The sequence below is a fragment of the Puma concolor genome, chromosome B4, assembly GCF_028749965.1.
Source record: "Puma concolor isolate L17-30 chromosome B4, mPumCon1.1.hap2, whole genome shotgun sequence".
In the NCBI taxonomy this organism is placed as follows: Eukaryota; Metazoa; Chordata; class Mammalia; order Carnivora; family Felidae; genus Puma; species Puma concolor.
Window position 1 is genome coordinate 131099210 of NC_141673.1, and position 23043 is coordinate 131122252.

At 46.7% G+C, this 23043-nt stretch overlaps 2 protein-coding genes across 7 annotated transcripts in view; one reads left to right on the forward strand and one right to left on the reverse strand.

The window, feature by feature from the left end:
- The window catches only part of MCM10 (minichromosome maintenance 10 replication initiation factor), a 110761-nt gene that overhangs the window by 43871 nt on the left and 43847 nt on the right, over positions 1–23043 (reverse strand). The window contains exon 21 of one of the 5 annotated variants that reach the window (XM_086714916.1): positions 686–3629. The exons of 1 other annotated variant lie outside the window; for it this stretch is intronic. The gene's annotated coding sequence lies outside the window, so the exon portion shown is untranslated. Of the gene's footprint in view, positions 1–685; positions 3630–22180; positions 22407–23043 lie in introns of those variants that run through there. 3 more of the 5 variants (XM_086714917.1, XM_086714914.1, XM_086714912.1) reach the window with 3 other exon arrangements.
- Positions 12756–21795, forward strand: UCMA (upper zone of growth plate and cartilage matrix associated). 2 transcript variants are annotated; one of them, XR_015254020.1, is made up of 6 exons: positions 12756–13123; positions 13461–13526; positions 13616–13711; positions 17302–17400; positions 21318–21469; positions 21605–21795. XR_015254020.1 is itself a non-coding variant. In XM_086714925.1 (5 exons), the coding sequence occupies exons 1-5, from the start codon at positions 12964–12966 to the stop codon at positions 21413–21415; spliced, it is 519 nt and encodes a 172-aa protein (XP_086571051.1). In that variant the 5' UTR covers positions 12759–12963; the 3' UTR covers positions 21416–21795. The 2 variants fall into 2 exon arrangements, 1 of the variants encoding a protein (XP_086571051.1); XM_086714925.1 differs by having other exon boundaries at positions 12759–13123; positions 21318–21795.

Consider the following 23043-nt stretch of genomic DNA (forward strand, 5'->3'; position numbering starts at 1 on the left):
ATGTTGACTCCTGCCTCATACCACACACACAAATCAGTTCAAGGTGGATTATATATCTAAACATAAAACCTGTCTAAGAATACAGAGGAAATCTTTGAAACCTTGGAATAGGTGAAGAGCTCTTAGACAACAGAAAGCACAAACCATAAAACAAAAATCCACTAATCATACTTTGTTAAAGTTAAAAACTGCTGGGGTGCCTGGTTGGCTCAGTTGGTTAAGAGTCCAACTTTGACTTAGATCACTTCTCCTAGTTCATGGGTTTGAGCCCCATGTTGGGCTCTGTGCTGACAGCTTGGAGCCTGGAGCCCACTTTGAATTCTGTGTCTTCCTCTCTCACTGCCCCTCCCCTGCTCGTGCTCTGTCTCTCTCACCCTCAAAAATAAATAAACGTTAAATACAAAAACAAAAAAATTTGCTCATCAAGACACAGCTATGAAAATGAGAGGGCAAGCCACAGACCACATATATTTACTGGCAAAATACTTAAAAGTACATTAAAAATTTAAATCTGACAAAATATTGTATCAAGAACATAAACAATCTATAATAAAAAGACAAACCAGTAAAAAAAAAAATGAGCAAAAGACTTGAACAGAAACTTTGGAAAAGAATACATACAAATGGCCAACAAGAACATGAGGAAATGCTCGACATCCTTCATCATCGGAAATGCAAACTGAAATCATAGCGTAATATGACTTTATTAACACTCATTCAGCTAAATTAAAAACAGTAACGTCATCAGATGTTGGTGAAGATTTAGAGAACTGGAATGCATATACATTGCTGGCTCATCACACTCTAGATTTTGAGTCGTAAAGGTTATCTCTGAAATGGGGATAACTGCCCCGCCACAGGGTTGAGGGTTGTACTGAGAATCAAATGTACTAATTCTGGTTCTGGCACAACACACACCCACACCCAATCATACATTGGCTCCCTCTCATCTTATCCTTGAACAGCTATTCCTATGCTTGGAGAATTGTGTCCCTACCCTCTTTGTGCCACATGATAGCCGGTCTCTGCTTCTCTCGGTTCCCAGCTAATTTTTTTTAACGTAGATTTCATTTTTTTTTAAATTTTTTAAAATATTTATTTTTGAGACAGAAAGACAGATCTTGAGTGGGGGAGAGGCAGAGAGAGAGGGAGATAGAATCCGAAGCAGGCTCCAGGCTCCGAGCTGTCAGCACAGAGCCCGACACAGGGCTTGAACTCAGGAACTACGAGATCATGACCTGAGCTGAAGTTGGATACTTAACTGATTGACCCACCCAGGCGCTGCAGTCCTCAGCTATCTCTATAAGGATGAGAGCCTCAAGGACCAGGCTGCTTCTCTACCTGTCCATCACTATCTGCTCTTCCTGGAATCAGCTGTGCCAAAAAAGTGCAAGTGGCAAAGATTTAGGGCAGGGGGACTTCTTTTCTTTTTTAATGTTAATAATTTCACCCACACTGACAATTCATGCTGTTATGACACTGTAAGATCTTAGAGAAGCTACTTGCCTTGTTTTAACCTCAGTGCAAACAAAAAACAAATCAAAACAAAATATGAGCTGAACTGAGCTAGGTAGAAGGATGTCAGCCTTCCTTGGGGACTGTCCAGCAGCAGCAGAGAGCTGGGGCAGGATCCTGCCCTGGCAACAATGGCCACAGCTTGCTACTTGCCTTGAGTTCCCAGAGATGTCTGCAGAACTGATGACATGAAAATATAGTGTGCATGCAAAAGGGCTGCTGTTTCTAGGACAGATTCGTTATATGCCGGAGGCTTTGGTTATATACAAATGAACAATGATTTTTGAGTTTCCATGCCCTAAGGGGTTGTTTTTCAAAAGGATGTTAATCGGAGTCTGCCCAGGTCATAGGACCAGACGTCATTTTTCCCTGACATTCTCTCTGGTCAGAACAGTTGACCCCAAATTCAGAATCTTTCCAATTTGGCCCAAAGTCGGACATAGGAAGGGCATGACTTTCCTTCTTTTGTGTGCCCATATGTATATTTGTCCTTCCTTTGTTGGATTTTTTTTGCTTTATCAAAAGGTAAGACCAATAACCCGTTTAGGATGCTTCTCCTGGTTTCTGTGTTCATCCTTCAGAAACTTGCAGCTTCCTCTACACTGGAGCTTTGTCGAAAGCTTTCCTGTCTATCCTGACCACTCTCTTTCATAGACCATTCTTTGTCTATATCAATGACTTTGGTGCTCACAACTTATTATGCTGTCATTAAAACAATACAATACAAAACAAAACTGTTTCCAGTTAATAATCTGCCAATTGGCTAATGTACTGTTTGAGGACAGTGTTCCAAATATGTAATACTTATGAAATTATGACTTTTTTAAAAAAAGATTTTATCTTTAAGTAATTTCTATACCCAGTGTAGGGCTTGAACTCACAACCTTGAGATCAAGAGTCACCTGCTCTACAGACTAAGCCAGCCAAGTGCCCCAAATTATGTTTTTTCTTGGAAATGGAATTGGATTATTGACAAATAACATTCTAACTATGGACTCTCTTGCCATAAAGTAACCAATTCAGATCTTCCCAAAATAGGTCCTGGATGTTAACAGGTGCTCCATGAATAAAGATGATATGGTCGATTAAGTTTGGAGGGATGCAGCAGTTTTCCAGCTGTAGGACTTGTCAGAGCCTTTAATATGCTCCTGCATTGTGAATCTGGTAGAGAGGAGGGAGATAGTCTAGTAGTTCCCAAACTTATTTGACCCTGGGATCCTTGCATCTTGTAGTGCGAGTGTTTTCCAAACTTTAGGGAAGCTACATCCTAATACATTCCCCAGGGCTGGGGTGGAACTGGGACATCACATAGGACAATGCTTTCTTTTTCCAAGTAAGATACATTTTGACGTTTACTAGGAGGAAGAAGGCCAGGGTTCTTATCTGTCCTTTTCCAGTCCTTTTGGTTTCCCAGGCCTGTCATATACGGCTTAGCCTAGCAGAGCACCCATAGAGGCTTGCTTCAAAGCCATCCCCACAAGGATGGCAAGACGGGTCTGTGTGCCTGTTTCCTTCTGGCACGGTTCGCCCCTGCGTGGGCTTCCTGAGGTGACTCAGTTCCTTTCCTCCCTGGGTCTGCCTTAAGCCATGCCGAGCCGCCCAGAATTGCGGAGAACTCAGAATATAAGCCATACATTCACCAGATTCCTGGACAGACAGGGACCCTGAGCAGCTTGGCTCATGCTTCTTATCCCACAGACCTCACCTGTATGTTCTTCCATGGGCCTTGCCAATGTATCCTTTCCCTTCCGTTTTCCTAGATAGCCCATGCTGAGACCAGAAAGCTGCTCTGTGTTTCATATCCAGAGAGACAGAGAGAGAGAGAGAGAGAGAGAGAGAGAGAGAAAGAGAGAGAGAGAGAGTCTTCGTTCAGAGAATTGAACAACTCCAGGCCCAGGTTATCAATAATACCCCTGTCCCTGCACAGATATGCCAGACCCTGCCCTCCAGGCACTTCTTGGCTGGAGAGCCACGATACCAGCATGGAACAAAGAGGAAGTGTCTGTAGTCTCTGTGAAGGTGCTAGATGATGGGCTGGTCACAGGCTGGGAGGAATTCAGGGGAGCGATGACAGGCGGGTGTTGAAGCGGCTCATATAGACAGCTGAGCTGGGTCTAGAAAGATTAGTAAAGTTACTTAAAAAATAGCACTTCTGGCTTCTCTCCTTGTGATTATAAATTACTGCATGATCACTGTATAAAACTTGAAAAAGAAACCCTAAAAAACTAAAGGAAGAAAATTAAGACCACTCCAAGTTTTTTTCAATGCATATATTTTTTTTTAATAAAAAATTGCAGGAGTCTGTGAATATGGGTACATATATACATGTGCATCTGTATGCATGCATAATGAGCATATATATACTGTACGAGCAGTTCTCAGCCTTAGCTGTTCGTTATAACCACCTGAAGTGTTTGTAAAAAATACTGGTGCTCGACCCCAAATAAACTGAACAAGAACCTTAGAGGCTGGGGTGATAGTTATGTTAGTTTGATTATGATGATGATTTCACAATGTATACAGTTTACATATGTTGTACAGTTTATTTTATTTATTTATTTATTTAAAAAAAAATTTTAAATCTTTATTTATTTTTGAGAGAGAGACAGCGTGTGAGCAGGGGAGGAGCAGAGAGAGAGAGGCAGACACAGAATCGGAAGCAGTCTCCAAGCTGTCAGCACAGAGCCCGACTCAGGGCTCGAACTCATGAATCATGAGATCATGACCTGAGCTGAAGTCGGCTGCCTAACTGACTGAGCCACCCAGGCACCCATGTACAGTTTAAATATATATAACTTCCATTTGTCAATCGTATCTCATAAAGCTGGGAAAAAAATAAAAGGATTCAGGGAATTTTAACCAGTACTCACTGATTACACATGTGTGTGCGTGTGTGCATGCGCGTACACACACACACACACACACACACACACAGGCTGAGGCCCAGGCACTATGTATTTTTACAGCACCGGGGAGATCTGACTGTGCACTCAAATATGAGGTCCACACCTCTAGACCCTTCAGAGTAAAGTGAATGCGCCTCCATCCATCTCAAGAGTGAGAACACCTGAGTCCCCCCAACTGATGGCAATAGCAGAGTCCAAAAATTCAGTCTATGTCCTGCTGAACGTTGAGGATCTTGAGGGGAGCAATACAAAGTGCTTTGGCTGCATCTTGGGAGTTTGGTCTTGGGACAGTGGCCTGGTGAGGCTGGGGTTTGTGCTAGAACCTGGGTTGGTGAGATGCACCCAAGTCTTGCCAGCTGGGCCAAGTCTTTGGTCCCTAAAGTAGCTGCAATTGCTAAGCTGTCGTCATCTCCTAGAGCAGTAAATCCTTAGAGGTGGGCTTCTTCCCCTCAGGTGTCATTTTCAGGAGAGGGGCTTCGAGCTGCTGTGACCAGGATGCTCTTTAAATTACTGATGGGTTGGCTTCTGAGCAGTGAAGATCTGGGCTGTGATACACCAATAGCCATGGACACCACAGTGCCACTCCCCAAGCCTGGGGTAGCGCAAGATACGGGCAGTGTTTCAGTCTTTTAGGTGAAGGTGCAAGAGGCTGCTGGGGAAGGGAGGAACAAGCGAGCCTCAGTCAGAAGGCTCAGGGCCCTAGAGATGGGAGCACAGGCTGCCATGTTGGAGGCTACATGTTGGTGGCTGAGTGCTCTGCTCTAGTAAAGCAAAGGTCCTTCACTTCATATCTTTGGGGGAGAGACAAGGGGCAGGAGACAGTCTAGCTCAATGGACAAGAAGCCCAAGAAATGCAGTCAGGACTTGCCCAAGGCTCCCCCCTACAGACCTGAACCACCTCTCCACCTGTCCACCTCTTCCTCTTCCTTCTGAAGTCTTTCTTCCTGTTCTCACCCACAAAGTGTGAGGCTACTTTTTTTAAGTTTGTTTGTTTGTTTGTTTGTTTGTTTGTTTATTTATTTATTTAGAGATAGGAAGGGAGCAGGGGAAGGGCAGAGAGAGACACTGGGGGGTAGAGGGGAGAGAATCCCAAGCGGGTTCCACGATGTCAGCTGAAAGCCCAATGTGGGTCTCGAACTCATGAACCATGAGACCATGACCAGAGCCAACATCAGAAGTCAGACGCTTAACTGACTGAGCTACCAGGGCGCCCTAAGAGTGAGGCTACTTTTTGTCATTTGGAGCACTTCTGAAAAGAAAGATCTTTTCACACACTTTTCCTAGACCAGCCAAAGTGATTCACTTTCAGAACAGTGAAGATCTATCTATTCATTCAAGGTGACCTTCTCCCAGAAAAATGGGGTCAACTCACCCTTCCCTTACACCAGTAACTTACTTTACCCTACCGTATTCTAGAAGAATCAGCAAACCAGGAGAACCTGTTGTAGTTGGATACCTACACTGTTATGGCTTCCCCCTGTCAACACCTATTATGATACCATGTTTCCAAGGGTTTGAATATATTTCCAATATACATACCCTTCTTTCACACATATACCGTAACATGTGCTCCACTTTTTCATTTAGATTGCAATCCATTTTTGTACTCTTATAAATAAAGACACTATAAACCTCCTTATACATGGGCTTTGCAGTAGACACAGGATTTCTGACGGTGGTTGGGGGTGGTACTACATAGAGAAAACAGAACAGAGGTGGTAAGGAGAGGTGGACAACATATAAGGTAAGTTCATAGGAACAGTGAGGTATCAGAAAGCCCCTAATTCAAAGTGATATGAAATACGTTTGGCTGGCAAAGGACAGGCACTGGATCAATCAGGCTAGCTGTGGGAGCATAGCAGTGTTCTGGAGGTTCCCTGCTGGGTCAAGCATCACCTACCTACCTACCTACCTACCTACCTACCTACCTACCTATCTACCTACCTACCTACCTACCTACCTACCTACCTACCTACCTATCTATTTAAGAGGGAGAGAGAGGGAGTAAGTGAGTGAGGGGCAGACAGAGAGAGAGAATCCCAGGAGCGGGAGAGAGAAAAAGAGAGAGAGAGAGAGAGAGAGAGAGAGAGAGAGAGAGAGAAGTGGGGCTCACCCGAAGCCAGGCTCATATTTTACCTCAAGTGGGGCTCATGTTCACCCGAAGCAGGGCTCGAGCTCACTGGAAGTGGGGCTTGAGTTCACCTCATGTGGGACTCAAACTCCAAACGTGAGATCATGACCTGAGCTGAAGTCAGATGCTTAATGACAGAGCCACCCAGGCGCCCAAGCATCACCCCTTTAGGGAACGGATTCCAGAAAGTGGGGTCCTGGGGCAGAGGCTGGGGCACTGGGGCAGTAGAGGGCATTGGGAAGATAGCTCAAGAAAGTGTCTATTTATCCACTAATAAGAAAGTATTTTACTATTTTAGTGATTTTGGAGCCATTACAGTGCTTGTCTACTGAACAGCAACCCAGATAGGGTGATCTCATGGCAGTTCTCTACACAGCTCTAGAATGTCCCATGCCTTTTTTCTGAATGGAGACATCCCCTGTCAGACTTAATTCTACAGGGAGACCTGTAAGGACCATTTTCATAGGGACTGATAATACTTCTCTGCAGCATGTGAGAGAATAAGCTGTAAACAGCCCCACAACACCCTGGCGAGGTGCTTAGAAAAATGAATGGCTTTTACGGGAAAATAAACCAGAGAGGTCTTAGAGATGTTGTCCTGACTCACGAAGCCCTCATTCTCCACACTCTCCTGTGTCGACACAGTTGACTCCAGAGGGACATCAGATGAGTTGAAACTTTGAGTTTGCAAGCTATCACTCTCTTGCCCAACAAAAAAAAACATACACCTTCGCATCTAATGGGTTTGCTTCTCACTGCTCCTGAGACCTGAGGAGGTGGCAGGGAAAGTGCTTACCTAGACCTGCTGTGGGGGCTCCTGAGGAAGTTGAGTTCCAGGGAGCTTCTGGTTCCAAGGGTCATGAGTCCCCCTTTTGAGATAATCCTTCACTCACCCTACCAAATGTGCAGGGAAAGTGGGCTCAGGAACATAATTAGTCCATTGAGAATGCAAAATCATGAAAGAACATAATGTATTCTTGATGTCAGGTACGGAAAATGGACTTTCAAATATTTATTCTGGAAAAACGCTTACCATGGGTCATAGCATCTAGTAACTTTATTTGTCTGGACACACTCTTTTCAAGGGCCATTTCCACTTGACCCTGGTGGATCAGATGATAGGTTGAATCAATGACCCGGTTCAAGTTAAAACTGCAAAAGCAAAGCTAACAGGCAAGGAAGACTTTTCCAGGAATACTGCACCAGAGGAATGACACAAAGGTCAACTCCACTGAAACAGGAATATGAGAATTTTTGAGAGCTGGGGTAGGGGGAATCTCAGGTCACCTGCAGTTATTTTTTTCTATTAATTTATTTTTAAATTTATATCCAAATTAGCATATAGTACAACAATGATTTCAGGAACAGATTCCTTAATGCCTCTTACCCATTTACCCATCTTTCCCTCACAATCCTTCCAGCACCCCTGCTTTTTCTCTATATTTAAGTCTCTTATGTTTTGTCTCCCTCCCTGTTTTTATATTATTTTTGCTTCCCTTCCCTTTCATCTGTTTTGTATCTTAAAGTCCTCATATGAGTGAAGTCATATGATATTTGTCTTCCTCTGACTAATTTCGCTTAGCATAATACCTTCTAGTTTCATTCGCGTAGTTGCAAATGGCAAGATTTCATTATTTTTGATTGCCGAGTAATACTCCATTGTATGTATGTATAACACCACATCTTCTTTACCCATTCATCCATTGATGGACATGTGGGCTCTTTCCATACTTTGACTATTGTTGATAGTACTGCTATAAACATGGGGGTGCACATGCCCCTGTGAAACAGCACACCTGTATCCCGTGGATAAATACCTAGTAGTACAATTGCTGGATCATAGGGTAGTTCTATTTTTAGCTTTTTGAGGAACCTCCATACTCTTTTCCAGAGTGGCTGCACCAGTTTGCATTCCCACCAGCAGTGCAAAAGAGATCCTCTTTCTCTGCACCCTCGCCAACATCTGTTGTTGCCTGAATTGTTAATGCTAGCCATTCTGACAGGTGTGAGGTGCTATCTCATTGTGGTTTCGATTTGTATTTCCCTGATCATGAGTGATGTTGAGCATTTCTTCATGTGTCGGTTGGCCATCTGGATGTCTTCCTTGGAGAAGTGTCTATTCATGTCTTTTGCCCACTTCTTCACTGGATTATTTGTTTTTTGGGTGTTGAGTTTGAGAAGTTCTTTATAGCTTTTGGATACTAACCCTTTATCTGATATGTCATTTGCAAATATCTTCTCCCATTCCGTCGGTTGCCTTTTAGTTTTGCTGATTGTCTCCTTCGCTGTGCAGAAGCTTTTTATTTTGATGAGGTCCCAATAGTTCATTTTTGCTTCTGTTTCCCTTGCCTCTGGAGACATGTTGAGTAAGAAGTTGCTGCAGCCAAGGTCAAAGAGGTTTTTGCCTGCTTTCTCCTCGAGGATTTTGATGGCTTCCTGTCTTACATTTAGGTCTCTGATCCACTTTATTTTTGTGTATGGTGTAATAAAGTGTTCCAGGTTCATTCTTCTGCCTGTTGCTGTCCAGTTTCCCCAGCACCATTTGCTGAAGAGACTGTCTTTATTCCATTGGATATTTTTTCCTACTTTGTCCAAGATTAGTTGGCCATACATTTGTGGGTCCAGTTTTGGGTTCTCTATTCTGTTCCATTGATCTGGGTGTCTGTTTTTATGCCAGTACCATACTGTCTTGATGATTACAGCTTTGTAATATAGCTTGAAGTCTGGGATTGTGATGCCTCCTGGTTTGGTTTTCTTTTTCAAGATTGCTTTGGCTATTCAGGGTCTTCTCTGGTTCCATACAAATTTTAGGATTTTTTTGTTCTAGCTCTGTGAAGAATGCTGGTGTGGTTTTGATAGGGATTGTGGTCACCTGCAGTTTTTAATTGCCCTTCACAGTTGGAGCCCATCACAGCCAAGTGTCTATGCTCCCATAGGGATTGGGGGATGGGGTGATATCTCCTTTGAGGTTTTCCTTTCCTTTTTTTTTTTTTTTTTTTTTTTTTTTGAGAGAGAGTGAGAGGGAGAATGAGAGGGGGAGAGAGAGAATCTTAAACAGGCTCCATGCCTAGCACAGAGCCTGATGCAGGGCTGGACCTTATGACTGAGATCATGACCTGAGCTGAAACCAAGAGTCAGATGCCTGACTGAGCCACCCAGGTGCCCTGGTGTCTTCATTCCAAAAAGATGTCTCCCAGGTCCCTGAGAAAGACATTCCTGGATTATAAGACCAGCAAGAGACTGGGAGAAGATCTGCATTACATCAAAGGGGCAGAGAAAGAATTTACAGTTTCAAGTTTTCTAAAGTAAATGCTCTAGAAAAGGGAGCCTATCATCAAGAAGAAACCTGTCTAAACTTCAGTTGAACTGAGGCAAATGTTAAAGCCATCTTGTTTGCACTTTAATAAATCCATGAATGCACCACAAAATTTGTTCCTGCTAACCTTGAGAACAATCCTGAACCCAGGGATACATTAACTTGTAAATTTTGGGTCCGTGTGTGTACCTTCTTATAAATTGTCCACTGAAATAAACTTATAAATGTTTCCTTTTACTGCCCTCACCCAGGAGTATTTTCATTAATTAATTCAGTAAACACTGATGAAGTACATCTGTGCTGGGCATCATTTTAGTAGAACAAGATAGAAACTTCTCTTCATCAAAGAGACCTCATAGCACTAGAGGAGAAAGATGAGTAAATGAACATGTAAAATATAATGTGAGATTTCCTCAAAGGTTAAATATGAAGGTACCATTTGAACTAATTCTGCTCCAAGGTATCTACCCAATGGAAATAAAAACGGATGTCCACACAAAACCATGCAGCACAAGGGTGTTCGTAATAGCATTACTTAATAATAATTAAAAAAAATTTTTTTAAGTTTACTTTTTTGAGAGAGATAGAGTGTGAGTGGGGGAGAGGCAGAGAGAGGGAGAATCTCAAGCAGGCCCTGCAGGGCAGAGTCCACGTGGGGCTTGAACCCATGAAACTGTGAGATCATGACCTGAGCTAAAATCAAGAGTTGCACACTTAATCGACTGAGGCACCCAGGCACCCCACATCAGCCTTATTTATGATATTCAAAAGGAAGAAACAACCCAAATGCCCATTTAGTGATGAATGGATAAATAAAATATGGCATATCTGTACAACAGAATATTATTCCGCATGAGGGAGAAATGGGAGTACTGATGTGTGCTAGAACATAAATGAACCTTGAACACAGTATCTAAAGTGAAAGAAACCAGTCATAATGGGCCATACATTGTATGATTCCATTTAGATGGAATGCCCAGAACAGGGAAATCCATAGAGACAGAAAGCAGATTAGTGGTTGCCTAGGGCTTTGGGGGTTGGAGAAAATGCGGAGTGACTGCTAATGGGTATGGTGATGAAAGTGTCCTGAAATTGACTGTGGTGATGGCTTAGTATATTCACAAAATTATTGTTGTGGGAAAATGAGAAGAGCACTGGATTTGACATTAGACCTGGTTTGAATCCCATAAGTGTTGGATACTTGATTTGTCCAATGATATGCCCTCTCTCCATGTTCTCCACCTCATTAAATGGTCTTGCCAACCATCCCCCCAGCTACTCAAACTGGAAACGTGGGAGCCATCTAAATCCACACCTCCCAGCCTCCCGTTGCCCTTAGCTAATTAGCTGAGTCCTACTGATTTTTTTTTAAAGTTTATTTATTTAGAGAGAGAGAAGGAGAAAGAGAGAGAGAGCACATGTATGTGAGTTGGGGAGGGGCAGAGGGAGGGTCTCAAGTAGGCTCCACACCCAGCACAGACCCTGGGATCATGACCTGAGCCAAAATCAAGAGTCAGATGCTCAACTGACTGAGCCACCCAGGCGCCCCACTACTGATTCTTTCTTCAGTCTTTGAAGTGCTCTGTCTTCTCCATTCCTGCCCACCCCCCACCTTTTGCTGACACCATCTCCTACCTGGACTACTGCAGAAGCCTTCTCTAAGTCCCAGCTCTTTAACCTAATCCCTCCCACCCTCCACATCACTGGGAGGGTAGTGTTCCTAAAAAAAACAAAAAACAAAAAACAAAAAACAAAATCCCTCCTGTCACTTTGCTCAGTATCATTCAATGGTTCATGACTGTGTCCCGACAGCAAACACATATCCGGTGATCCACGCATGCCAGGCACCATTCTAAGGACTTTGGATGCACTAACTCCAATCCTCAGGTCAGTCTACGTGGCAGAGGAGGGGATTAGACACGGAGAGGTCAAATGACTTGCCCAAGGCCATGCAGATGGCCAAGTGGGAAGCTGGGGTTGAATCCAGGGAGCCTGGTCAGGTCTGTGCTTACAGCCCACACACTAGGGTGCCTCACAAAGATGGAGACTCCTTCCTGTGACCTTGGCCCTTCCTACCTCCAGCCCCTCCACATGCTCCTGGGCTCTGGTGTTACTGAACTATCTGCATTTCCTCAAAAGGGCCTCACTTAGCCTTGCCATCCCAGGCATGGCCAAGAAGCTCACTGGTGAGACAACTGGGGGACAGGCCTCCCACAGGTGCCCTCACTCTCCCCACACCTTCGGGTACATGTGGGCTGTGCTCTAGGCCTAGCGATGGTTGTCATTAAGAACTCTCAACCATGACCAAAGCGCAATTCTCCAGCTAGTAAGAGTCGAGGCTGGCTCCTAATCGACGAGAGCATGAAGAACACATCTCCAGAGGGACTGCGTTCTGATGGCCCCACAGAGCTCTGATTGGGTAGCATTCCCACTTCTAGGAATTCACTTCCTCCCCCACATGGGGTGTGCCTTTGTCTCCTTCTAGACACCCATGCTCAGCTGTGGGCTTTTCACACACTGTGCACTGCTCTCCCTCTGCAGTGAAAGGCTCACTGCCTCTCTTCCTCTAAGTCTTGGAAGGGTGCTGGGACCCCCGGAGCAGGGGTCTGTGTTTTGCTTGACAGGGAACATCATCAGCTGGGTGACTTGTCGAGGTGAGGGGTACTCTGGTTATGGTTCTAACAGCCCATGTATCCACATGAGGGTTGCCCGAGGGGCTCTTCCAGGCTTTCTGGTCCCTCCTGGCCTAATACCTCAAAGTCTCTCACTGAGGCTTTCTTCCCACCCCCTCTGCAGGCCTTAGCCTCCAGGACTAGAGTCCCCACCTACCCTGGAGCAGATGCCAGGAGCTCTTTGAAATCCTGAGTCTGGGACTGGGCATTCCAACAGCAACTCCTTAGGTGCGGATCTTGGAAAGGCCTCTTCAAAAGTGTCTCAGCCGGGGCCCCAACGACAGGCTCTGCTTCAGTGGAGGTTTGCAGGACGCCAAAAACATCTCCAGTGCTCCAGGAGGAGCAGCCAATGGAAGCTGCGGCTGAGACTCCTCCCACTCCCCACCATGGGCATCCGGGTCTCCTGCGTCCCTCCCCCCTGGCATGCCTGGCACAGAAGTGAGGACCTGGCGGCTGGCTTCAGGGTCTGCAGAACCCTCTCCGTCTGCCTTGTGGTTCCCAAACGGAGCCTCAGCCCATCCAAAGATGGCCTGGAGACAGCTGCTTCTCGCCTGCTGTCTCTCAGCTGCTGTGCTCCTCACTAGTGAGTATGGGGAGACTCCAGGTTGCACTGGTGTTAGGTGAGGCTGCTCAGGTGGCCCAGGTGGAAAGGGGGTGCTTACTGTGCAGATGACTGTGTCTGGTGTGTGTGTGTGTGTGTGTGTGTGTGTGTGTGTGTGTGTGTATAACAATAGAACACAGAGAAAATAGCTTGCCTGCTGGTTTCCTGGGGAGACTGCTCTATGGCTGGTATGTGAGGGACCTGGGACCCCACCCTGGGGCCGGGCAAGACACAGTGCCTAGGAAGGACTGTCCCAGCCCAGCTCAGGGTGAAGGTTCCCCTTGGGGTGCTGCAGCCCTCATGCTGTGCTCTCCCACATCGCTGCAGGAGGGCGCTGGTGCATCGGTGGGCACCCAGCAGGAGGCAGGACAAGACGTTCGGGAAGGTGAGTGCAAGGGCCACCCCGGGGTGCAGGGCTACTGAGGTGCCCTGGTGAGCCCATGCCGCTCGTGACCGGCCTCTCTCGAGTTTCAGATGTAGAACAGAAGATCTTCATGCAGGAATCAGATGCTTCAAATTTCCTCAAGAGGCGCGGCAAGCGGTCCCCCAAATCCCAAGATGAGGTCAACGGTAAGGATGCTGGAGGCCTGCCTTCTGCTCCCCCCACCCGTTCTTTCTGTCCCAGTGGGCTGGGCTGTGGGGCAGCAAGGGACCCAGGAGGGCTCAAACTGGGTCATTAGGTATCAAAGTGACAGCAGCTCTGAATTAGAAATTACACGTCCTCGATGGCAGGTCACGTCTTCAACTACACCGTCAGGGTAGGGAACAGAAAGGACAGTGCCACATCAAATGCACTTAATAGAGCTGAGATGCATCCCAATTTTGGAGAAGTTTAAAATGTTAAGGAGAAATACGTTCTAGTCAAGAGGAAACATGGTATCTCAGTGTGTACTTTTTGGCCTATAGAACAGTGCCTTGCATGCGAGAGCAACAGCATTGCAAGGAGAGGGCACCTGGGAATAGGGGCTGGGACTCTGGGTCTGGTGACAGCTGTGCTAAGTGGCCTTGGCCACTTCCTCCCCTCTGGGCCTATGTTTCCTTATTTATAAGCCCCTGAAATTGTGGTACTCAGCTGGCAGTGTTTTGTTTTTTTTAAATTTTTTATCTAATACATTTGAAAGGCTTTTGAGCTTGGAATGTGTCTCCTCAGTCTGAAGTAGGTCCTGGTGTCCCCTGCCTGGCAGGGACCCTCATTTCCATGACCTGCTGACCCTTGAAGGCATTTGAGTTTCCTGCCCTTGAACTAGATTCTTCCAAGGATTCTGAGCTCTGTCTCCAAGTCTATGGCTTGATCATTACTTGGGTGTCTGAATAAACTCTTTGTTTCCCTCAGCACACTCAGCAAGGTAACTTGCTCGGTAAAAATAACAGGACTGTTTTCAAATAATGAAAATGCTTGGAGATGAAATTCCTCCCCCCCCCCCCCCCCCACAACTGAGTAAATATTAGCCACACTGGGAAAACCTCCAGGTCTCCGACAACTTGAGATTTAGAAGTTAACAAATGTCAAGAAACACTGAAAGGGCTGTGATGGATGGAGCCCGGGCAGTTCTTGATGGAAATCAGAGAAGCAACGTCCTGGCAAATTTTTAGCAGGGAGCAGGAGTGAATTCAGGACAGGAGAATAGTTTCCATCCGCATCAGCTGGTTCAGAACCACAAAGGGCATGGGAAGTCAGAGGCCCCTCACCCCAAACAGAAGCTCTGTGCATCGGTCGTGGGGGGTCCAGGACAGGCTGAACACGCAAGGTGCCCCTGAGCTCACCTGCTGTCACTTGGCCGACTCCGTGCACGGGAGAGCCCGAACATGTCTCAGGGTGGGTAAAAGGCATGTGACACTGATAGACTGGAATTCGGAACCAGGAAAAAGGCATCTGACATCGCGAAGCTTCTGAGGAAAGACGCAGGGTCCTTTTAGCATGAGGAGGAACTAATCCCTTCCTAAGAAGGGACACCCACAGTGCACCAGATGCGGTGTCGACGTGGCACTTTGTCCCAAATGTTGTTGGCCATTGCTGAGTCAGAGGTCTCATCTGTGGCGGCTCCAAAAAGGCAATGTGGGAAGACGATTTCTTTTTTGAAGTACATAGGAATGGCAAATGCTTCTTTAGGATTGGTGATGTCTCCTTAAGGCCTTGCTTCCTAGACTCCAAAACCCTTCCTTCCCATCCTCAGTGGCTTTCTGGTACCTGGAGCACACTGGGGCTCAAGGTGGGTCAAAAGGAAGATGGTGCCATGACAGGTATGTTCTGGGCCAAGGTGTGGAGTGTGGGTACCTGGGGCTCTGGCTTGTCCCAAGCTGTACCCCGACCAACTGTATGACTTCGATTAGGTCACTGTACCTCTGTGAGCCTCAATTCCCTCCTAAGAATTGTATGAATGTTGGGCAAGGGTCGGGGGAGGCTTGGGAAAGGAAATTCCTTCCACCAGGCTCAAGAGTCCCACAATTATGTGGATAAAGGCACAAGTATGGGGAAAACATGGGATTTACCCAAGGAAATCTGCATGGAGATCAAGTCATAGTTAACTGGATTTTTAATCTGAGTTCAACAATAATAATATAATATAGTGAAATATATTATAAATAACTACAGCATGTTAGTCCCCCCTCTTTGATGTGATCGTGCCAGAGGGGTGTGAGGTGTCCTTCAGGGTCCAGTGCTTCCTGCACCAGACACGGCCTTCCTGATGTTGTGGATTTGTCCAGTTGAAGCCCAGTTAAATTTTTTTTTAATGTTTATTTTTGAGAGAGAAGCACAGAGTGTGAGCAGGGGAAGGACAGAGACAGAGGGAGACACAGAATCCAAAGCAGGCTCCAGGTTCTGAGCTGTCAGCACAGAGCCCAACGTGGGGCTCGGACTCCCGGACCGCGAAATCATGACCTGAGCCGAAGTCAGACGCTTAACTGACTGAGCCCCCCAGGCGCCCCAAGTTGAAGCCCAGTTAAAAGAAATATCTTGATACTAAGAGAGCTCTCGATAACTTCCTCCAGACAACCAGAGTCCTCACACCAAAGCGGTCAAGATTTAAGGGTAGAAGTGGATGAACCTGGAAACTATTTTACACCTAAAAATCTATAATCTTGAATGGTTTTTTCAGGCTACTTTCAAGTGTGAAGTGTGGTGAGGTGTGATGTGCTAGTTCAGGTGGGGATTCCCACCGGGGCTCAAGGGGCTACTGGTGTAGCAGCCACATAGAAGTGGACCTCCAATTTTATCATGTAGAACTAAGAGTTCTCTGGCTTCCAGCAGAGCAAGAGAGGCCCAAGAAGGAAGCCACATTCCATCATGGTGTGCCACCTCCAGTTCAGTAGAAGAGTCATTAAGGCCAACCCACACAAAGGGAGGGAATTGCCTAAGGAAATGGATAGCAAGGATCATCTAAGATTTCCCTAACTCATGCCATGATCGTGCCCTGTGTACGCTTCTATCACAGCAACCACTAGGCATGACTTAAAAAAAGATTTTTTTTAAATCTTTTATTCATTTTTTGAGACAGACACAGAGTGTGAGCAGGGAAGGGACAGAGAGAGGGACACAGAATCCCAAGCAGGCTCCACCTGTCAGTGCAGAACCTGATGTGGGGCTCAAACTCATGAACCGTGAGATGATGACCTGAGCTGTAGTCGAACGCTGAATGGACTGAGCTACCCAGGTGACCTTGGGCATCACTTATTGTTATTTCTTTCTCCTTATCTGAACTACTGGCCCCTAAAGTCGAGGGACACAATCTTTTTTACTTGCCTTTTTAATCTCAGTGCCTAACACACATTTTGGCTGTGACAGGTGCTCAAAGATGTTGAGTGGATTTGAAGGTATGAATGTGAAATTGACTTTAAGTTGATGACTCCCTCCTGATTTTTGATCACAGGATTCCTAGTTTCTAACTGGCCCAGGACACTTGGATGCACCATTAATTTTATGAGTGATTGCTTTTCTCACTTGCAGAATGGCATGGTTGGAGAGGGTGAGTTCCTGGGTCCCTCAAGTTTTAAAGTTTGCGTCAGGAGTCAACCATCTTAGCGAAACTGCCATCCTTCTCCCTCTCAAACAACCCCTCCCAACCAGGTTAAGTTTCTCAGGCAAAACAATTAGTGTTCCCCTAAATGCGTGCGGCTGCCCCCATTCTTGGAGGCAACTCTCGCCTCTTGCCCTTTCCCAGCGGAGAACAGGCAGAAGCTACGGGCCAATGAGCTTCGGAGAGCGTACTACGAGGAACAAAGGAACGAGTTTGAGAACTTCGTGGAGGAGCAAAATGATGGTAAGAGCTCTTCAGCCAGGGTCGTTGGGGAAGTGGGCCTTTGTGGGAAAATCAAAAGTTGCCTCCATGTCTCCCTCAATTTAAATGTTAATTTATTTTATTTTGAGAGAGAGTGCACAGGCAGGGGAGGGGCAGAGAGGGAGAATCCCAAGCAGGCTCTGTGCCTTCAGCACAGAGCTCGACTCAGGGCTTAATCTCACGAACTGTGAGCCGAATGCAAGAGTCGGACGCTTAACTGACTGAGCCACGCAGGCGCCCCATCCCTAAATTTTAATTAGAGGAGGGAGGGAAGAGAGGCTCTTTCAGTTCACATCTTTGGGAGTCTTGAAGGAAGAAAGGCACAGACATGGCTGTAGACCTTGAGAAGGCGAGGAGAGGATACAACACGTAGGTTTCCACTGGCTCAGGGAATGTTCAGCTGATTCTATTTTCTACTCTTACGTGGGAATCTCTGTGTTCTCTTAGCGGCTACACCTAGTGGCTTAGCTCAGGTACACGTGGGTTATACCTTTCAAGTACCTTGGATTCACATCAATACAACAGCTCTAGGAACTACTCATTCTGGAAAACCAAGCCCTTCATTTACCTATTCACTCTGATCAGCATTTGATGGCTGTAAGCAAACCAGGAAACCTGACCTCAGAAAGCAACTCACCCATCGTGTTGGACACACCATACATTTTGTGTTCTGCTTGTGTCCTATGCAGTTGCTGTTCATATCTTTTCTAGGCTTTGGCCTTTGCCTCAGTCTCTTCTTATCAGGCAATCGGCATACTTTATTCCCTCCATTAGCCCTCGGGCAGATGGGACTCCTACCTCCCTCAGGAAATGTTGATTTCATCAAGTCCTCCATGGAGGCAGCTGGGTATGGGCATGGGCAGAAGGAGGTTCTGCCTTTGAATCAGTCTCCCATGGGGTGGGATTTGACTTTGCATCTATTAAGCGTACTCAAGTGGTACCCGGAGCAAAAATGTGTAGGAACATTTAATAGGCCTGACTGGCTGGCCAGAGTGTGTCGGTTTGAGTCTTTCCTCAATCATTAAGATGGAAATGCTCCTGATGCACTTGAGCTTGGACACAAGGCCCCAGGTTAGATGACCTTTGCTAGAGAAAGTCAGTGATTTCAGTTCTGAAGTTGTGGTCCTCCTGGCTTGTATGCTCTAGTGGATTTGTGTGCTCTAGTGGATTTGCCCTTTTATGGCATCTCTTAGGAAAAGGATATAATCAACAGGTACCTGAGGGCTGCAGGCCATGCCCACTGCCTCGCAGGTGGCCCCTGAGGTATTGGGCTTGGATCCTGCCAAATCAAGCTTTCCTGGTAACATCAAGACCAAGTTCAAGCTGTCTCGACTCAGAGGGAAATATTTCTGTTGGATATGTGTTTACCTTGGTGAACAGTTGGGAGAGGCATTTAAAAAATGAGTATATGGCCTGCAAAATTCCTTGTTTTTTGTTTTGTTTTTTTAGCACTTTATTTTGTACATTTTTAATGTTTCAGGTTCAAATCCCTCGCATCTGGGTGGAGAACACTCACTGTTTTCCCTTTCACGATGAGTTAGGGTGAGGGGCCAGGCACTCTGGGATGACAAGTCCTCTACTAAAGGCATCAGGGGCCTCAGGCCTATGGGGACTGTAGTGACGGAGCTGTGATTACTGGTGGAGTACTTGCTCTGTTGGGCACTGTTCTGAACCCTCCAACCCTGACAACCAGCCTCTCAGGCCTTAATAATTTGTTTTTTAGTTTTAAACACTCAGGCTTAGAAAGGATCCCTAAATATCCAAGGTGCCATAGCTAGTCAGGGATTTGAACCAAGGTGTTTTGCCAGCAAAGCAACGTTCTTATAAATGAAGGAGGATCACGTGCAGAGAGGTCTCGAGGACTCACTTTGATCTAGGAATTGACCCATGTGGACAGATGGAGTGAGGAGAGAAAAGAGAGCACCCCCACCCGCAAACCCAGGAGAGGTCTTCTGAGCTTGATAAAGGAAGGAGGCAAGGAGGTGAAGCGGGCCCAGCCTGCCCAAGAGTGAGTGGGTGAGCATCGCAGGAAGTGAAACTCATTTCTGTTTTCCTCCTCTTCCCTTGCTTCTGCCCCAGAGCACCTCGTCCTGCGTGGGGGCCGGGCTGGTAGGACCTCTACCCTGGGGGGGGGGGGGGGGGGGCGTTCCAAGCCCTACACTCTCCTCAGTCAGGACCTTAGTTTTTCAGTTGGCTATCTTGATGTGACAGCGTCACCTGTCTCAGAATAACTGCCAGTTGAGGTTTACCTCCCACCCCTTAAAAGCAAATGCTGAGGGGGGCGCCTGGGTAGCTCAGTCGGTTGGGCGTCCGACTTCGGCTCAGGTCATGATCTCGCAGTTCGTGGGTTCAAGCCCCGCGTCGGGCTCTGTGCTGACAGCTTGGAGCCTGGAGCCTGCTTCGGATTCAGTGTCTCCCTCTCTCTCTGCCCCTCCCCCGTTCATGCTCTGTCTCAAAAATAAATAAACGTTTAAAAAAAAAAAAAAAAAGCAAATGCTGAGGAACTACTATGGGTAAAGGAAAGGACTTGGATTTTCAAAGGAGGAAGTTTAGGCAGGTGGTCTGAGAGTGATTTCTGGACCAGAGTGACCTTCCTGAGAGGCTGAGAACCCCATCTCCAAAGCCCATCGGTGCATCTAAGACACTGGACCTATTCTCTTGTGGTGCCTGGCTGCACCTCTACTCAAAACCACCATCTTTACAAGGCAAAGATGCCTCTGAGTTCTGCCTCTGAAAGTGCCAGAGTAAACAGTGTGCTGAGACCCTACTTCTAAGGTCTGCGTGGCAGCACAGATCTGCTTCCACCTTCAAAGCCAGAAGCCTGGGTCAGGCCATCTGGAGTTGGCTGTGTGACACCTGACTTGGCTGAAGATGCTCAGCCACATGTGGTTCCCTGCACAGAAGTTACATTGTTTGGGTCTTTGGGTCTTTACCAGGGAGGCCTTCCCTCTGTCGAAGTGTAATGGGGTGAGAAGAGTTTGGCACGACCTGGAGAAAAAAACAACTTTTATGCCAAAATCACGCCCTCAAGAGCCTTTTACTTTGAAAAATTTCATTCATATGGAAAAGTATATATATTTCTTGGTTACCCCCACATAACCATCACCCAGAATTAACAATTATCAAATTTCCCCACACTTTGCTTCATCCATGCCCTTTTCTGCTTGGTTTTTAAAACATAATGTTGGGGGCACCTGGGTGGCTCGGTCAGTTAAGTGTCAGACTCTTGATCTCGGCTCAGGTCATGGTCTTTCGGTTTTGTGAGTTCGAGTCCCACATCGGGCTCTGTGCTGACAGTGTGGAGCCTGCTTAGGATTCTGTCTCCCACTCTACGGCACTCCTGTTTGCTATCTCTCTCAAAATAAATAAACTTAAAAAAGCAAAATTAAAAAAAAAAACAAAAACACAACACATTAAGTTTTAAAGCCTGATGAAAAAATTCCTTATAATGCCATTGCTTGAAGTTGACAATCATTGCCTTGCATGATTTTTTTCGACCATTAAGCCCATCATCTCTTTGCATTATTCCTGGGTTATCTTTGTACTTTGTTTCTTACTTGTTATTTCTTTGAGCCAATTTCTGGTGAAGGCCGTCCCCCCTTGGTGATTATGTACGGGAAGGGGCACTGAACCAACACATAGACCTTGACTGGCTCTCCTGGCCACCAGCTCTTTCACCTGCCTGGGCTTGGCTCTCAACTCCACCAGTGAGGCTTTTGGACTCACTGTTCCCTCACATCTTTCACTTCAGATCTTCTGTCACCAGTGCACCCAGGCACAGTTTGTTCAGGTCACCCCAGGGTAGGCAGTTTGGACTGATGGCTGACAAGAGCTTGGTGGCTCTCCTCAGGTCAGAGTGCTCTCTGTACTAACATGACGACCTCACCTCTGTTCCCCAGAACAGGAAGCGAGAAGCCGGGAAGCTATTGAGCAATGGCGCCAGTGGCATTACGACGGCCTGCATCCATCATATCTCTATAACCGCCACCACATCTGACCTCATTTTGACAGAGCAGGAAGATGGAGCTTGAAACTCACAAACCTACCCCAGGTGTCTGACCAACGCCTCCACACCAGCAGGCCCCTTCACAGGGTCTCAACTGGGGGTGGAGGGGGGCTGCCGTGGTAAACACACAGGCCTTTTGTTCTGGTGTTTTAAGATGCCCTGGCTTTTGCTTCTTTGCAGATGATTTTCTGAGGTGAGCAAACACCTGCAGGGCCTCCTGGCACCAAACCTTCAGTGACGTCCCCTTATTTAGCCATTGTTCCCACAGTTAAGACTCCTGTCCTGTAGAACAATGAGAAGGGTCGCAATAAAGACGACAGATGACGTGTTCGCTTAAGGCTTAGAAATAAAATTGCTGAGTCAACACTGTATCATCTTGTAAAACCTCACACGGAGCCGAGTGACACATGTCCCCCTCATTGACTTGGGCTTTTGAAAGCCCGATCTCCAGGAGTGCTGCTTGCTAGTTTCTTGTCTCGGCAGTCACGCAAATGCAAGAGAGATGCCAACACAACTGGTTAGGTTAGACCCTTCTCTGGGATGGTTACTGAGCCCAGGGGCTTCCTCGTGTCTCCGAAGAGACTCAAGGTTCAACTGTGGTTTCCTCATTGCATCCATCAGAAGCCAGGGTTACAGCAAGACCGGCTGTGGCCAAAACTATAAAGGAGCTGAAATTTAGCATCGGGGGTCACCTTACTCTTCTGCCTTGTGCCCAGGTTACTTCAGGGCTGCCATAACAACGCACAACAAACTGGGTGGCTTTAAAAAATAACAATTTATTCTCTTACAGGTCTGGAGGCTACAGGTCCCAATTCAAGGTGTCTGCAGAGCCGTGTTCCCTCCCTCTCTTTACGGGAGGATCCTGCCCTGCCTGCTGCAGCTTCTGGCGGCTCCAGGGCCTCCTTGGCTTGTGGCTGTGTCACTCCAATCTCTGCACCTGTTGTCATGGGGTCTCTGTGTCTCTCTTCTCTTCTTGATACAACTTTTTTTAAAAGAAGTCCATTTATTTTGAGAGCAAGCGAGCACGAGGGCAGGGGAGGGGGAGGAGAGAATCCCAAGCAGGGTCCGCAGTGTCAGAGTGAGCCCGATGTGGGGCCTGAACCCCCAAACCACGAGATCATGACCTGAGCCAACATCAAGAGTCGGATGCTTAACTGACTGAGTCACCCAGGGGCCCCTTAAGTTTTTTGTTTTTTGTTTTTTTTTTAAATCTTAAGATCAGGAGCCACATGCTTTATCTTCTTATTAGGACACCAGGCACACAATTCAGCTCCTACCAGTGCCCCTTTCTTCTCCTCTCAACCACTCTGCTTCCTGCCCCGGACTCAGCATCTACCCTGCTTCGTCCTTGCTTCCAACCACCTTCAGGAATCCCACACTAAGAACACAAAACCACCAAGAACAAGTGCAGCAGGCAGTGGAGTCACAGTAGATTAGAAGATACAAAGGACACCTGTCCCCACCCCTGAGCCCTCTGCTCCCCCGGAGACGTGGCTCCCCGGCCAGCTAGTCGAGCCTGCTTCTGAGGATCCCAGGGCAGCACAGGGGGACTTTGTTTAAGGAAAAGCTGCTCAACGGTGGTACAATACTCCATCAGAGGTGGGGTGAGATCAGGACAT

Bases quoted from the DNA above. Each gene is read 5' to 3' on its own strand.
- UCMA (XM_086714925.1), top strand. From the start codon at position 12,964: ATGCCTGGCACAGAAGTGAGGACCTGGCGGCTGGCTTCAGGGTCTGCA. The intron at 13,124-13,460 runs GTGAGTATGGGG...GCTCTCCCACAT, and splicing joins AGCTGCTGTGCTCCTCACTA to CGCTGCAGGAGGGCGCTGGT. The intron at 13,712-17,301 runs GTAAGGATGCTG...GCCCTTTCCCAG, and splicing joins ATCCCAAGATGAGGTCAACG to CGGAGAACAGGCAGAAGCTA.